The following is a 14,900-nucleotide window of genomic DNA, read 5'->3' as shown; positions in this document are numbered from 1 at the left end:
CCCCGTGCCCATTCTGCTGATGGTATAAAGCCGGTGTTCTGTCGAGGACCCCAACCCCTTTTGATCCGGAAACAATAGCCAGCCTGCTGTTGGATATTTTAAAGTAGAATAGCAGGCTGGCTATTCCACTCGCCCACTGCCTGTTGTCAATCAGCAGGGGAGGACCAAAGGGGACCATTTAATATTGGTCAAAGGAGTCTGGTGAGCGTATTGATTGCACAGAAACACTTAAGGTGCCCATACACTGTGCATTATCGCATGATAATCGCGGGAAATCCCGCGATCGCACGATAATCGCAAAGTGTATGGAAGGCGTGCAACCGTTTTTACTGTACGATCGCACGTCTTTTGTCTAAGGAGCACGCTAGAAAACCAGCCGAGAATCGTACTATTTTCGGCTGGTTTTTAGCATGATCGTAAGATCAATGCCGCACGGGCCGGTGTGCGCACGCGCACACTGCCCGTTCAGCATTGCGGTCATCGCAAGCCCGCCCCTCAGGGGGGCTGGCTTGCGATGATCGCAAGTACGATCTGCCTGTCCAAGATGGTTGTAAAGTGTATGGCCACCTATAGGATGTCTCACACTTTTGGAGTGGAGCACAATTGCACTTTATATACTGCTGGAATAACGTTAAGATACTTATTTTTTTGTGTGTGCTATATAGAGATTAATTTGTGGAGTTGCACATGTGATCTGGATCACAACACATTGAACATGCAGTTTTGAGATCGTATTGATTTTAATTATTGGGGAAGTCACATACTATATTGGGATAATTACCGAGCACTTTAAAGTGAAATTAAAGGCAAAGAGTTTTTCCCTCCCCCAATGTTAATTAAAAAACTAATGTCTATTAATCCGATCTTCTTTCCTGTAGTTTTCAGCTGTCTCTCCAGCGCTGTGGCGAGTGTCAGATCCAGCGCTGACTCCTCTGTCCTTGCTGGCACTTCCGATCCCACAGTGTCTGCATGCGGGTGCACGCGTCCATAGACTTACCTTGTGTCTCTGCTTATCTCTCGGCCGAAAAGCCGAATTGCGCATTTTCAGACGGGAGCGTGCAGCGAAGACAGGGGTAAGTATAACCGCTTTTTGCGTATATCTACTGCTTGCTAGCAGTAGATACATGCAGAAACACCGGAGGGTTTAGAAACCCTTTAATGTTTATGTATAAGTTTTAGTTTTTTTTAGCGCAGTGACTTTGTCTTGAGATCATCACATAGTTGTCTGGCTCCTTTTTAAATCATAATGAGAAACAGAAATTAACCAAATGGCCCTCATCAAAAGTTTACTGGATGCGGGTGGGCGTATTTAGACGTCCTTCGTGCCCGCACCTGATCGCGGGAAACCGTCAGGATTTTAAACGTCCAGCGCTGGCCGTTTACATACAAGCTGTCCGGCATCTGTAAGGACGCCCGATCGCTTGTATGATGCAAGTCAGGGTGCGCCCCCCCCTTACCTCTTCTCGCCATTGCCCGGGATGGCGTCCATCCATCCATCCCGGACAATGTGGCCCTGTGCACTGAGAACGGAGGGAGATCAGTACACAATCTCCCTCCGCTCTCCTCCCGGGGGCACGCAATTTTAAGGCTTGACATGTTTGGTGTCTATTTATACGACGACGACCCTGTCTTTTATATTTTCCCAACAAATTGGGCAAAAATAAATGTTTCCTAAAATAAAGGGAAAAAAAGACTGGAGCTGTTTTTTTAAAAGTATTCAGTACTTTTTTTTCTTATATAGTAAAAAATAAAACCCCCAGTGGTGATTAAATACCACCAAAAGAAAGCTCTATCTGTCCCCAGAAGATTGTATAAAATTAATTTCAGTACAGTGTTGCATGACGAAATAAAACGTCAAAGTGCTGCAGCGCTAAACACTGAAAAATGGTCTTGACAGGAAGGGGGTGTAAACACCCCGGTCAGCAAGTGGTTAAAGGTTAATTTTAAATTGCAATTAGTGTGTGAAGAAAAAAAAAAAAGGGGAAAAGGGCTTGTTAGCCCTCACTTGGATGCACTGAGCAGGCTAGATACTGAGCCATGGGGAGCAGAAAAGAACTGTCAAAGTCTCTGTGGCTTGGCAAAGCCTGCTTGTTGTGTAATGTTTTCTTTGTGAATATTCTCAATAAAAATTTGACATGCTAAAAAAATTTTTTTTTAAGAACCGTCAAAAGACCTGCGTAAAGAAGGTAATGGAACTTTATAAAGATGGGAAAGAATATAAAAAGATGTCCAAAGCTTTGAAAATGTCAGTCACTACTGTTCAATCACTTATTAAGAAGTGGAAAATTCAGGGATCTCTTGATACCAAAGGTCAGGTAGACCAAGAAAGATTGCAGCCACAACAGCCAGAAGAATTGTTTGAGATACAAAGAAAAACCCACCCACAGGTAACCTCAGGGGAATACAGGCTGCTCAGGAAAAAGACTGCGGTTGTTTCAAGGAGCACAAAAATGAGCTCCATGGTCAAGTTGCCAGAAAGAAGCCTTTACTACGCCAATGCCACAAAAAAGCCTGGTTACAACACCCTGACATGCCTCACAGCTTCTGGCACACTGTCATTTGGAGTGACAAGACCAATAGAGCTTTATGGTCACAACCATATGCGCTATTTTTGGAGAGGGGTCAACAAGGCCTTTAGCGACAAGAATACCATCCCCACTAGATCACTGATGTTTTTGGGGGGGAGGGGGGGGGGTGAGCTCTGTGTTCCCTCACCTCCCGATCTACTGAGCCGACGTGTGACAGTCTCATTGTCACAGGTCGGCTCACATTATGAGGCTGAGTAAAAAGCACTCACCTCATAGTTCTCCTTTAAGAGATACAGACAGCTCCATTTAAATGTGAATATTGTTGTTTTTTTTTCCTGTAGCAGTTGAGCTGGACCTGCCTGTTCCCATCTCCTAAGTTTCCCTAAATTTCCATAAAAGAGGGCAAACAGCTTATTAACTAGTGAGTCTCAAAAGACAGGAAGTTGAAACCTGTGAATAACTTCAGCTGCTTATATCTTGAGATTTAGCGATTATTCTGACATGTGGTTTTTATTGCAGGTAACATTGGCTCACACATTTTTGGCTTAAGTTCCCAAGTTTACTTTAATAATGGTTATATGCAACTAAAACATTCATATATTTAAAAAAAAAAAAACTGAAAGGACTGATCACCTTGTAGTGGATCTGCAACTGCTCATTGGTGGACTCATTTTGCAACAGAGAGGCTCTGTTTATGTATGCTTCTGCTTGCACAGGGTCATCGTCCTCCAGGTAGAGCCGAGCTATTTTCAGATAGGTTTCCAGTTTATAGTCTACATTATACTGTCTGTCGGGCAGCAAAAAAAACATGCAGAGTCAATATATCCTCAAGTAGCTTGGGAGAAAAAACTACTGGAATAACCTTATTTGAAATTAAAAAAGGTTGCATTTATAACAAGAGGAAAAAACATGGACTATCTATAGTGATCAAATACTGTGGGGGAATTTATCAAAACTCGAGCAACCAATCAACTTCTCTCTTCAGTTTGTTCAGTTAAGATTTAAACATTAAAGAGAGAAGCTGATTGGTTAACATGCACACCTGCTCCAGTTTTTGCCTGTTCCAGTTTTGATCAACTCCCCCCTGTATGTTTCCTACTGTTTTCTGTCTTTGATAACTGATCATCAATGCCAATAATTTTGTTTCCATTCTCTCCAGGTTTTTATTAACGACACTCATTGAATTTATTAATTCTTACTTCTGTCCTGTTTCCAAGGGTATCCCGACCAGCACCTGAGCTGCATTCCTCCAATCGTCTTCCTTCTCATAAATGGTTGCCAAGTGCTGCCTAACTGATGCAACCTGCAGGTATACATTTGATGACCAATTATAAACTAAAAATACACGTGTTATAAATATTTTGTCCTCGACACAGATGAAATAAAACTTTATCAAGTATTTCAACTTGATATATCAACTTTATCAAGGACCCTTACTGGCGCCACAAAGTGGATTTGAAGAATTAACCAATATACAGCCCATGTCAGTTTAACCCTTTCGCTGCCAAGCCCTCCGGAACATTTTTCAAATCAGCTGGCCAAGCCATTTTTGCAATTTTTTCCTATTGATTTAATTTTCAACTGCAGCTTTGTGAATAACCCCCTATGTGTCCCCAGTTATTTACAAACACTGGAATGATCACACCATCACTCCGGTGTTTGTGCTGCACAGAGGATCGGTAAATATCAAAGATATTTATCGATCCTCCGTTTGGCCACGCACAGAGCCGCTGTCATCCAGAAACTGACAGGATGACAGCGGCTCCGTTCTCCTCACCGCTCAGCCATCCTGAAGCTTCTCCCCGCCAGCCGACGTTTGCTCCTCCGCCCAACCCTGGAGAATTTTTTTTCCTGAACGCGCACAAAGACGTTCAACCGCTTGAGGTCCAGGATGGGACGAACCGCATCCTTCTTTGGCACCGTAAATAGGTTTGAGTAAACTCACTCAATGAATGGGAAGCACTCAGTACAGAGTCTTCCCATTCATTCAGAAGCTAATGAGTCAAAATATCTTACTATCATTAGTTTATGAATGGAGGGGAGCCTCCATAGTGAGTGCTAGTCCCTATTCATCGCCCGGTATTTTTGATAGCAGTCATCAGCGGCTTGTGAGCTGCTGATGACGGCTATTAATTTGAAGGGGACAGTCCGGGGTACAGTTCTACTATAAGCTTATGGTCGCTAAAACGACCATGAGCTTATAGTAGAACTGTAAATGCCAGGTCCGTACGGCATACTGAGCTGGCCAGCCGGGAACACATTTGTTCCTCCGTATGCCGTACGCCCTTGGCAGCGAAAGGGTTAAAGCATTTTGGCACACATTAAATTCACATTATAGGGCTAAAAATAGTAGAAGACCCTCAAAAAATATATATTTTCTGAAAGCAGGGATGCTGGAGAATAAAATGGTGACAGTTTAGATTTTTCATTTTAAATTTACTTTCACCCGCAGCACCTAAGTAAGGCTGGCCATACACCTATCAATATTTTTCGTTCAACACGCGGGCTTTACAAAAACAATTGGCCCGATTCCTCCATCAACACAAAAAGCGTGTCGGTCGAGGAATCCAGCTGTTTACATTGTATTCTGCCACCTGTCAGAATACCTGTTTACAGCGGGCAGCTCATTGGCTGCTGGTTCTGATCGATCGAAAATCTTCCAGCTGGCTGACGGCTCTGATCGATGGAAAATTTTCCAGCTGGCTCCTTCGATCAACTGATCGAGGAATGCCGGCTGAAAGGGAGCCGACAGCCCCACACACTGCGAATTTCAGGTGGTACATTAAAAGACGGCCGAAATTCAACAAGTGTATGGGCATCTTAAGAGTGATGCCATCATCCTTCCAATGAAGTTGCTGGGAATGCCAAACAGCCTAAACCTCATGAGAAGACGATCCTGCATTGCGCTGCAGTGTCTCCTGATAAGATTTGATGTACAAAGCATTCCCGGGCACCTTGTCGCCCAGATGATGATGTCACCTCCTGCACTACTGAAGTACATGCTGTTAGGGACAAATGATTGTCCCTGGATGCAGACTGAATGCATCCAGAGACAATAATCTGTCCCCAGCCGCAGGTAATTGGTGGATATTTGATTACATCCAAACAGCCGCAAACAACAGCTATTCGTAAACACCTGTTATTCTGGCTGCAAGTATCTACAGAATCTTGAATCCTGGAATTTGCATTATAACCCAAATGTGAATGGGGCACTTTAAAGGTGGACCTTGCTTGCTTCATCACTATCCAATCAAAGTCCTGACCAAACTCCATTGGTTTCACTATTTGAGAAAAGTAAATAATCAGCACTCTGCGTGAACGTTAAGTGAGTCTGAATTGTAGCACATGCTGAACAGAACTACAATTATTTGCAGAAAAGACAATACTTAAGAGAACTATGGGGTTAGGGCTTTTCCCCATAGTTCTCCAAAGGGTAACAGGAGGACACAAACTGGCGTCTTCCCGTTACCCAAAGCTCAGTATACCGCGAGCTGCAGCTCACGTTATACTGAGACGCCGCAGCCGGAACGGATCCCGACAATTATGTCTGGATCCGCCCAGCTGCGTGAGGGACAGCTGGCTCTGCCTATCTAGACGCAGAGCCAGCTGTACCCGCCCCCTCCCCCGTCCGTTCTGCCAGTCAGGGCTGGAGGATCGGAGCGGGGAGGGGGGAATCCAGTCCCTCCCCTGTCACGGCTCTCTGCGTGACAGGATCGAGAAGTGAGCGAACGCCGGTATGTGTTCGCTCACTTTCCGATCTACTGAGCCGACCTGTGACAGTCTCATTGTCACAGGTCGGCTAGAACTATGAGGATGAGTGAAAAGCACTCACCTCATTGTTCTCCTTTAAATATGTAATTAAACTGTATATTCAGCTGTTTGCCTTCACTTGATGATAAATATGAGTTCATTAGCAGAAAGACCTACTTTGCATGTGGACTCTATCACACTGTTGGTAATGTTCCATGTACAAGAAATAGTGGTGTGTGTATAGCAACTCTTTTTTTGTACCTGTTCTTCAAAAGAGATGACACGTGGCTGGATCTTCTCCAGGGTGAAGTGATAGATCTCCTTGGCAATCCCATCGGGTAGACTTGGAAGATGTGTGCAAAAGTCAGTGAGCAGCTGTCGGGAAATCACTAGGCTGACATTCTCATTCACCACTGGTGAAAAAGGATCAACAAGTACAAATCAGAAAAAATAAAAACAGATGATATTTCCATCATTCTAACCCAGTATTAGATTGTAAGCTCTCACAAGCAGGGTCCTCTAATCCTTTGGTATGGCATTGTATTGTAATTGTACTGTCTGCCTATTTGTTGTAAAGAGCTGCACAAACTGTGGGTGCTATATCAATCCTGTATAATAATAATAATAATAATAAATAATGATAATTAAATGATCATTAGCAAAACCTACAGTAAATAGATGGTAAGAACACAGGAAGTAAAGAGACACTATAAATCTTACTTGCTTCAACAAATGCTTTAAGTGCCTCAAGTTGTTCTGGTCCAGGAAGCTGAAGGGCCTTCTCTAATATCTGACGGTATCTACAAATAAAGGTTTAACCATCATTATTAAAATGAAAACACGCTGAAGAAAAATACATTAGATATTGCATACCTTCCAAAAGAAACATATTGCTAGGTGCACATTACTGAAATGATGCCTGGAATTTAGATATAGTTTCTATAAGATATATTATGCATACATTGGGAGGCCCTGGCTGGCAGGATTGTGGACAAACACGGTCTACAATCCTGCCAACCAGTGCCTCACAATGGATCATAAACATAATGGGTCACCTAGGCTTTCACATACACATGGTAAGGGCCTCCAGGGTTACAACCAATATGGAGAAAACAAACTGGAGGCTTTGTAGAGCACTGGGTGGGATAAAGCCTCTATCCCTAGGTCTACATCTTACCTGGTACCCAGACCTTTGTATTAGTATCAGCGAATAAAGGCCTTTATATACATTATGTGCGCTGACTGATGTCAGTCAGTACCCTCTCTTCTTCTGCTGGGCAAGAATGCGGACTGCTGACAGAACACTAAAAAAGATGTGTGTGCTGCCTGTGTGTTTTGGAGAACCCAGTAGAGCAGGGATGGCCAAACTCCGGCCTTCCAGCTGTGGTGGAACTACAAATCCCATGAGGCATTGCAAGATTCTCACAGCCACGACTCCCGGAGAGAGATGCATCATGGGATTTGTAGTTTCACCACAGCTGGAGGACCGGAGTTTGGCCATCCCTGCATTAGAGGGAATCCTGTTGGTCAGGGACTGACCAAATGTTTTGTTTGCGCTATGCCATGGACTTGCTGTACAAAGACCTCCTGCAGCCCACGCTGGGACAAGAAGTATGTTATTCCTGCACTGCAACAGTGTTTGTTTTCTGCCTTTGATCATAAAAAGAATCTCCGGGTGCAATACTCGCCTCCATTTCAGGGTTGTCCTCTGCAGGGATTAAAAACTCCTCAGGCTAGGTTCACACCTAGGCAATTTATCGCGCGGATTGGGTCGCGCAATACACACATTCACACTCAAGTCAATGGAGTCTGTTCACACATTTGCGGTTTGTCGTGCGGACTAAATCGCCTGTGGCGTGAAAAGGTGCAGGACCGATTGTTGGGCAGTTAACGTGCAGTTGGGGTTCCATAGACATCTCTATGCAGCGATAACCATGTGGTTTTCAATCAACCGTTGCGCAATCCAAATCGCGCGAAAACAGCACGGCATCTGAATCGCCTAGGTGTGAACCTAGCCTCAGTCTTTCAGGCTGAATATCGTTGAGTGTTTTTTTTTACATTGTTACAAAACAATTATTTCCCAATTTTTTGGTAAAATATAAAAGACGGGGTCACGTCGGGTAAAGAGACACCAAACATGTCAAGCCTTAAAATTGCGCGCACCTGCTAAATCGCAAAAAACTTCCATACCCAACATTGACCATAGGCGACGCTTTAAAAGCTTTACCCCTCATCAGTTTATTGTTATCAGTGATTAATGGCCCTAGAATTATTGCTCTCAATGCGGCGATAAGTAACATGTGCGGCACAATCGTCGTTCTCGCACGTATGCGCACCCAACGCATGTATGTATGGGTGTGGACTTTAAAAAAAATTGTTTCTCATGTGTGACTTTAATGTTTGTTTTTCAAATTTAATCTTTTTTACCTATTTTTTTTTTCCACTTAACTTTATAGCCATCACATAGGGGACTAAGAAACCCTCTATGTGATAGCAGAGAGATGTGATAGGTCCTCTTTATGGAGACATCAGGGGTCTCCAAGACCCCTAATGTCAACTCGGACCCCCAAAGAAGCTGATGAAGAGATTTGCTTCATCAGCTTCTGAAGCTGGAGAGTGACACAAGAATGCGGAAGTGATGTAATATATATCACTTACGCATTGTGACACCGGAGAGGGGATCGGAGGGAGATTGTGTACCGATCCATCTCTCATCCCGTCACAGAGCCACCATGTTGGTCCCGGGTCACACCGGAGCTCAGGACCAGCGGCGGGGGGGGCCGTGAAGGGGGAAGTGCGCTTGTACCGATCGGCACCTTATACAAGCTGCCTGTTTTTAAATTTGGGCAGTTTCCCTCGCACACGAGTGGGCAGGGCCAACAGGACGCCTTTTGAAGACCTGTTACATCCAGGAAGCTCCTGGCCGGCCATCTAAGGACAACGGCCCGGCCGGAAGGTGGGTTAAAGTGTATATAAAACCGGCTATACATGTTTTATATTTCGCTGCGTGGGTGTCGTGGTCGGCACCCTTCTGCTCGGTATCCCTCGTTCCGCTGATTTAAGGGGCGGGTTGGAAGCCAACCAGCTGCTAGCTCCGTTCCAGTTTTCGGACAGTTCTCTCTTATTTGCTCCCTTTTGGTTTGCTAAGTAAATCACTTTAAAGAGACCCTGTCACCAGCTTACAAAACTGCAGGGAAAAGCACAGCAAAATCAAGTATTGATAAACGTGTACTTGCAGCGTTTCCTTTCCATACATTGGAGGGGATTTACCAAAATGGGAGGAAATGAACACTGGAGCAGCTATGCACGGCAACCAATCAGCTTCTCTCTTCAGTTTGATGAGTGAAGATTTGAAAATGAAAGAGTAGCTGATTGGTTGCCATACATAGCTGTTCTAGATTTTGATAAATTCCATTCATTCTGTTTTATTCAAATGTAATGTGCAATTTATTCTAACAAGATAACTTGGATACTCCAGAAGACATTCCCTAGTACAGCCAACCTCCCTCCTCACACATCATAGCCTTCTCCTCTCCTCCTTTAATTACTGTTCTGGCCCAGCTCTTCCTCCCTTCCAAAATAACTTATGTAGCTGCTGGGGGAGGAGTAAAGCGGAATACTATAGAGCAGGGGCGCCCACAATTTTTCATCTGGAGATCTACTTTACAAATGACTCAATGAGATCTACCATCGAAAAAAAAACCTGCATTCAGGGGCGTGGCGGGGGACTGAAGTCAAAGGCACCGCAGCCACGCCTGCCCGCACCCGGAACACAGGCACATTAGTGCCTGCATTCCGGGCCAGTGCGATCTGCAAAATTGCTGCAAGCGCTATTTTTGCAGATCGCACTTGTCTGGAACGCAGGCACTAATGTGCCTGTGTTCCGGGTGCGGGCAGGCGTGGCTGCGGTGCCACTGACTTCAATGCACCGCCACGCCCCCTCCCGCCCCTGAATGCAGGGAGTCGGCCACCTTGCGTTCCAGTGCTTCTAGAAGCCGAACACTCTGGAACAGGGCAGTAGCTACCATGGGGCGAGTGAGGCACTTGCCTCAGGCGCAGCCGAGAGTGGGCATAGCCAGGGCCAGCCTGGCTGCGCCCCCTTGACCCTGTTGCCATGGCGAGCACAGGGCGCCATTGGCAACAGGGGCGCCAGACGTCCAACACAGCTTCTGCTCGCATTCCTGGCTGCATGGGCAGAGGACTCTGTGTCCTCAATCTCTTTTTCAATTTCAAAAAGGAAATGTCAGAGGTCTGTTTAGACCACTGACATTTCCTCGAAGCCCCCAGAAACCGCCCCCCCACCACCACGCACGCACACACACACACACACAATTAGACATGTGCAAAGACTAAATGAACAGAAACTAAAAATGTTTTCATTCGTTTTGTCAAACGAAACAAATGTTTATGCTATTTGGTGCCACCCTCCTGGAGGCGGGACGCATGACATCACATGATGCCGTGCGTAGCATAGGGTGACATAACACGTCTGTTGGGGGGCACAATTTTCTGTTCTTGCCTCGGGCGCAAAAGGAGCTAGCTACGCTCTGCTCTGGAACGCAGACTTTGTGGTGATCCGGCCTTCTCTCTTGGTTGTCTCTTCTCTCACTTTCTCTGCTGTCTCTCTTCTCTCTCCTGTCTGCCTTTTTTGTTACTTCCACTGCAGCAGCTTCCCAGATCTCCAATCGTGCGCCGGTGTCCTGTCCTCCCGCAGTGCTCATGTGGCCGACGTTGCACATGGGGAGAGCTATCCCGCCCCCTCCCGTCTGCAGCGTCTGACACATTCACTAGCACCGCAGGAGGGAGCTCAGGTCACTGAGCTGATCGCGATCTACCAGTGTTCACTCTGCGACCGACTGGTAGATCGCGATCGACCTAATGGGCACCCCTCCTATAGGCCATGGGTGAGCAACGCTAGACCTCCAGCTGTTAAACTACAAATCCCATGAGGCATTGCAGGATTGAGTTAGAGGCATGTTGGGAGTTTGTAGTTAAAGCACAACTGGAGGGCCATAGCTGCCAACTCCTGATGTCACTTGAGTGACAGCCCTGTGTCTGCTGACATCACATCCAAGATTGTGGCACCATCCTCCATTGGGGACAACTGTCAGAGTGGATTTCCATTCACTTTAGGAAAATTACACTAACTTCCTGTTGTGTTTCTGAGACAGGAAGTGAAGAAAATGTCCCCAATGGTACACAGAGATTAAAAACTATCTTTGCAGGGTTTTTTTTTAGTTTTGACTGTACATAGACTTGTGAATGCCACCTTCACACAAACCCTGATCTGCATTGCCTTGTTTCATCATCAGAATATAGTAAATAAAGACCTGAATGCCGGTGGACAAAACAATGGAAATGATCCGAGCTAACCCTAGACATGTGCAATCTGAAGGCTATGAACAACAGCTCCTCTATTCAGCTGCTGCTCATACATTTCCATTATTCAGAGATCACGTCGACCTTCCGCCCTGCCCCGTGTCCCCACAAACATCACTCACTTCCCCGCCAGGTCCTTGTGAGAGCCACTCGAGCTCATTAGCTGGGTGAGATCCTGTCTCACGCACGCCGCCATCTTTCCCTGGAGCCGCCCCTCTTCCTTTACCCACAAAACGTCAGAGGAAGGAGACCGAGCAACCTCCGCCCTCCGTACACAGCACTCCAGGCAAAAATTCCATCTGCGCATGCTCCGCCTTTTCCTGCCCCTTAACCCCCCCTGCTGGACACAGTGTTTAGTGGCAGGGACTAGAGATGGGCAAAACGGTTCATCTGCATGAGCGCTCCTCAAGGGATCGCTCACTGAAAAGATCCGGATCTTTTAAATGGCTCATGGTTCACTAAAGTGCTCTTTTTACATGCGAACCTGGTATGTATTTGCTCACCTCCCGATCTACTGAGCCGACCTGTGACAGTCTCATTGTCACAGGTCGGCTAGAACTATGAGGTGAGTGGAAATCACTCATCTCATAGTTCGCCTTTAAAACAGCAGCACAATTCATAAGGCGGAGGAATGCTGTAGTGTAGAATGAGTGAACCTTTTGAGTGGAACTCAATCAGTATCATGGAGAAGGAACGAGGAGCGGAAGAACTATATCATTCCTGAGTCTGTCTGACTCTTGAGATCCCTCTCTTGGGCTCACAGATCCGTCTCTCACAGATGTGATTGGTTGCAGGGGTGGGCTGGGCTGGCAGAAGCCTGGCTCTCACTCTAGGATCATATTACAAGAGCCGATTACACTCTTTTTTTTTTGGATTGAAAATATACTTTATTAATGTAATAAAATATACAAAAACAAGCTATACAATCAGGGTACATTCTACCTTGTACTGCGACGCAGGCATAAACACCACATAGCAATACAGCTCAATCACACAATAAATTACATTCGCACTGCGGCGAGATGCCTGACGTGTAGCTCAAGACAAGAGTCCTGAGCCCTCCACGTCATTCTTGACACCAAATTCCCCCGTACTGAGTCTGCGGTCCGTAGGATCCACATCAATTACCTTCAACTAAATAAACCTCAATAAACCTTGCGGCGCAATGTCTGACGTGCGGAACTCGAGGTTCCTCACGTCCTACATGGCACCGCGACAACACATCAAGCATAAAACATTAACCGACAACAAAGCATCAGGTGTGATGGGGAAGAGGGGTAAGTGAGGGGGAAAGAGTTCACAGGCCCGAAGCTTTATTGAAGGACAAGAGACACAAAAAGGAGAGGGGGGGATGGGGAAATCTTCTCAGACGTCCTCTTCCTCCTTAAAGTCCATGAGGTGATAGTCTCTGAGCAGACTGATAATCAGTCTGCGGCAGTCCTCAGTGGACATCCTCTCCCTCCGGAGGGTGAGGCGCTTCCTTGCGCACCAAATAGTGTCCTTGAAGCAACACATCACCCGCCAGGCGCCTCCGATTTCGTCTTCTGTAAAAGCGCCACAAAACAGTCCATACATCACACCAAAGTGAGTAATCGCTGTAAGCAGCACAAAGTCTTTGAGTTTGTTTTCCAGAGCCCTCAACGGGGCCTGTGCAACAGGGCAATGCCAGAAGAGATGCAAAGCAGTCTCCTCCTCGGTGATGCAAAAGGGGGCAATGCCTGTGTCTGCACAGGTTTCTGGCGTGCATAAAAGTCCGGACGGGCAACCCTCCCTGGATAGCCATCCACGCCAGATCTTTGTGCCTGTTGGTGAGTCTCTTGGATGAAACACTCCTCCAGACAAATTTGCTAGTGTCTAGAGGGAGGCCTGAAACAGTCTCAACAGTGTCCTTAGCTCTGATGAGCTTGTAAATAGTCTTTGGCTTCCACAAGTCCAGAGCCGATTACACTCTTGTCTCACTCTCTGCTTCTACATTCCATCCACAGAGCACAGACCAGAAGAACCGCCGCTCATTTTTACTGAGCCACCGCTCTTTCATTCTTCTGTGGGAGCCGCTCAATAGATCCGGATCGCTCATGAGCTACCCATCTCTAGCAGGGACAGCGTTTTACTACTTTGGTATATCTGTCAAACGTGTTGATAAAATAAAGGAGAACATGTGGTAAAATGTGTTGTTTTGTTTTAATTTTGCATAGATTGGGGAGGAATTATAGCACCTCTCAGGTTATATTTAGGGTTTGACAATAGTTAGCATGTGCAGGAGAGGAGTGTATGACTGCAGGCACTATGTACTGGAGTGTACTAGTGTACTACTGTACTAGTGTGCACGGGCCCTCAAAAAACACTGATACATGCACAACCACAGACCCAATCTCACACACTCAGACATTCTCACACACACATACACACTCCCAGAAATGGTTTAATTTAAAATAAAAATGTTTTAACCACTTGCTGACCAGGTGTTTGGACCTCCTTCCTGACCAGGCCATTTTTCAGTATTCAGCGCTGCGGTACTTTGACTGACATTTATTCCGTCATGCAACGCTGTACTGATATGAATTGTATACCATTTTTTGGGCACAGATAAAGCTTTCTTTTGGTGGTATTTAATCACCACTACGGGTTTTTTTACTATGATCAGGAAAAATTACTGAACATTTTGAAAAATATTTTTTTTTAACATTATGTTATAAAACATTTATTATTACCCCAATTTTTTGATAAAATATAAAAGACGGGGTCACGTCGGGTAAATAGACACCAAACATGTCAAGCTTAAAAATTGCGCGCACCCGCGAAATCGCAAAAAGAACTACCATACCCAAAATTGACCATAGGCAACGCTTTCAAAGCTTTTACTGCTCATCAGTTTCATGTTATCAGTGATTGATGGCCCTAGAATTATTGCTCTCACTGCGATGTTCGTGGCGATAGGTAACATGTGCGGCGTAATGGGCGCAATCGTCGCTTTTTCACATACCGTGACCTCATACAAGCGATCCGCCGGCTATATAGCCGGCGGATCGCTTGTATGTTAACAGGCATCGCTGCCGGTTTTTAGATTTTGTGTCTTTCCCACTCGCGTGCAGCGCGCACGAGTGGGCGGGACTTATAGGCCGTGTATACACGGCCTCTTACATCCAGGTAGTTAAAGGGCCACTCGGTCTCCCTACCTTACGAGAACTGGAGTTGATCCTCAGCCTGGGGTCCAGTGTGGGCTGCTCAGCATCTACCGTGCTA

The 14,900-nt window shown here is 45.8% G+C and overlaps 1 protein-coding gene across 2 annotated transcripts in view; it reads right to left on the bottom strand.

The window, feature by feature from the left end:
* Nucleotides 1-11,925, bottom strand: part of COPS4 (COP9 signalosome subunit 4) — a 15,939-nt gene extending 4,014 nt beyond the window's left edge. For both annotated transcript variants that reach the window (XM_018553278.1, XM_018553279.1), the window contains exons 1-5: nt 11,780-11,925; nt 6,999-7,078; nt 6,540-6,691; nt 3,728-3,831; nt 3,162-3,315 (exon numbers count right to left, since the gene is read on the bottom strand). In XM_018553278.1, the coding sequence (XP_018408780.1) occupies nt 3,162-3,315; nt 3,728-3,831; nt 6,540-6,691; nt 6,999-7,078; nt 11,780-11,853 (564 nt within the window). In that variant the 5' untranslated portion in view covers nt 11,854-11,925. The remainder of the gene's footprint in view (nt 1-3,161; nt 3,316-3,727; nt 3,832-6,539; nt 6,692-6,998; nt 7,079-11,779) is intronic.
* Nucleotides 11,926-14,900: the final 2,975 nt, after the last annotated feature.

The sequence above is a fragment of the Nanorana parkeri genome, unplaced genomic scaffold (assembly GCF_000935625.1).
Source record: "Nanorana parkeri isolate BGI_ZX_2015 unplaced genomic scaffold, ASM93562v1 scaffold115, whole genome shotgun sequence".
NCBI classification, from domain to species: domain Eukaryota; kingdom Metazoa; phylum Chordata; class Amphibia; order Anura; family Dicroglossidae; genus Nanorana; species Nanorana parkeri.
The sequence above is the reverse complement of the archived record's forward strand: the minus strand, read 5'-3'. Positions and strand labels throughout refer to the sequence as shown.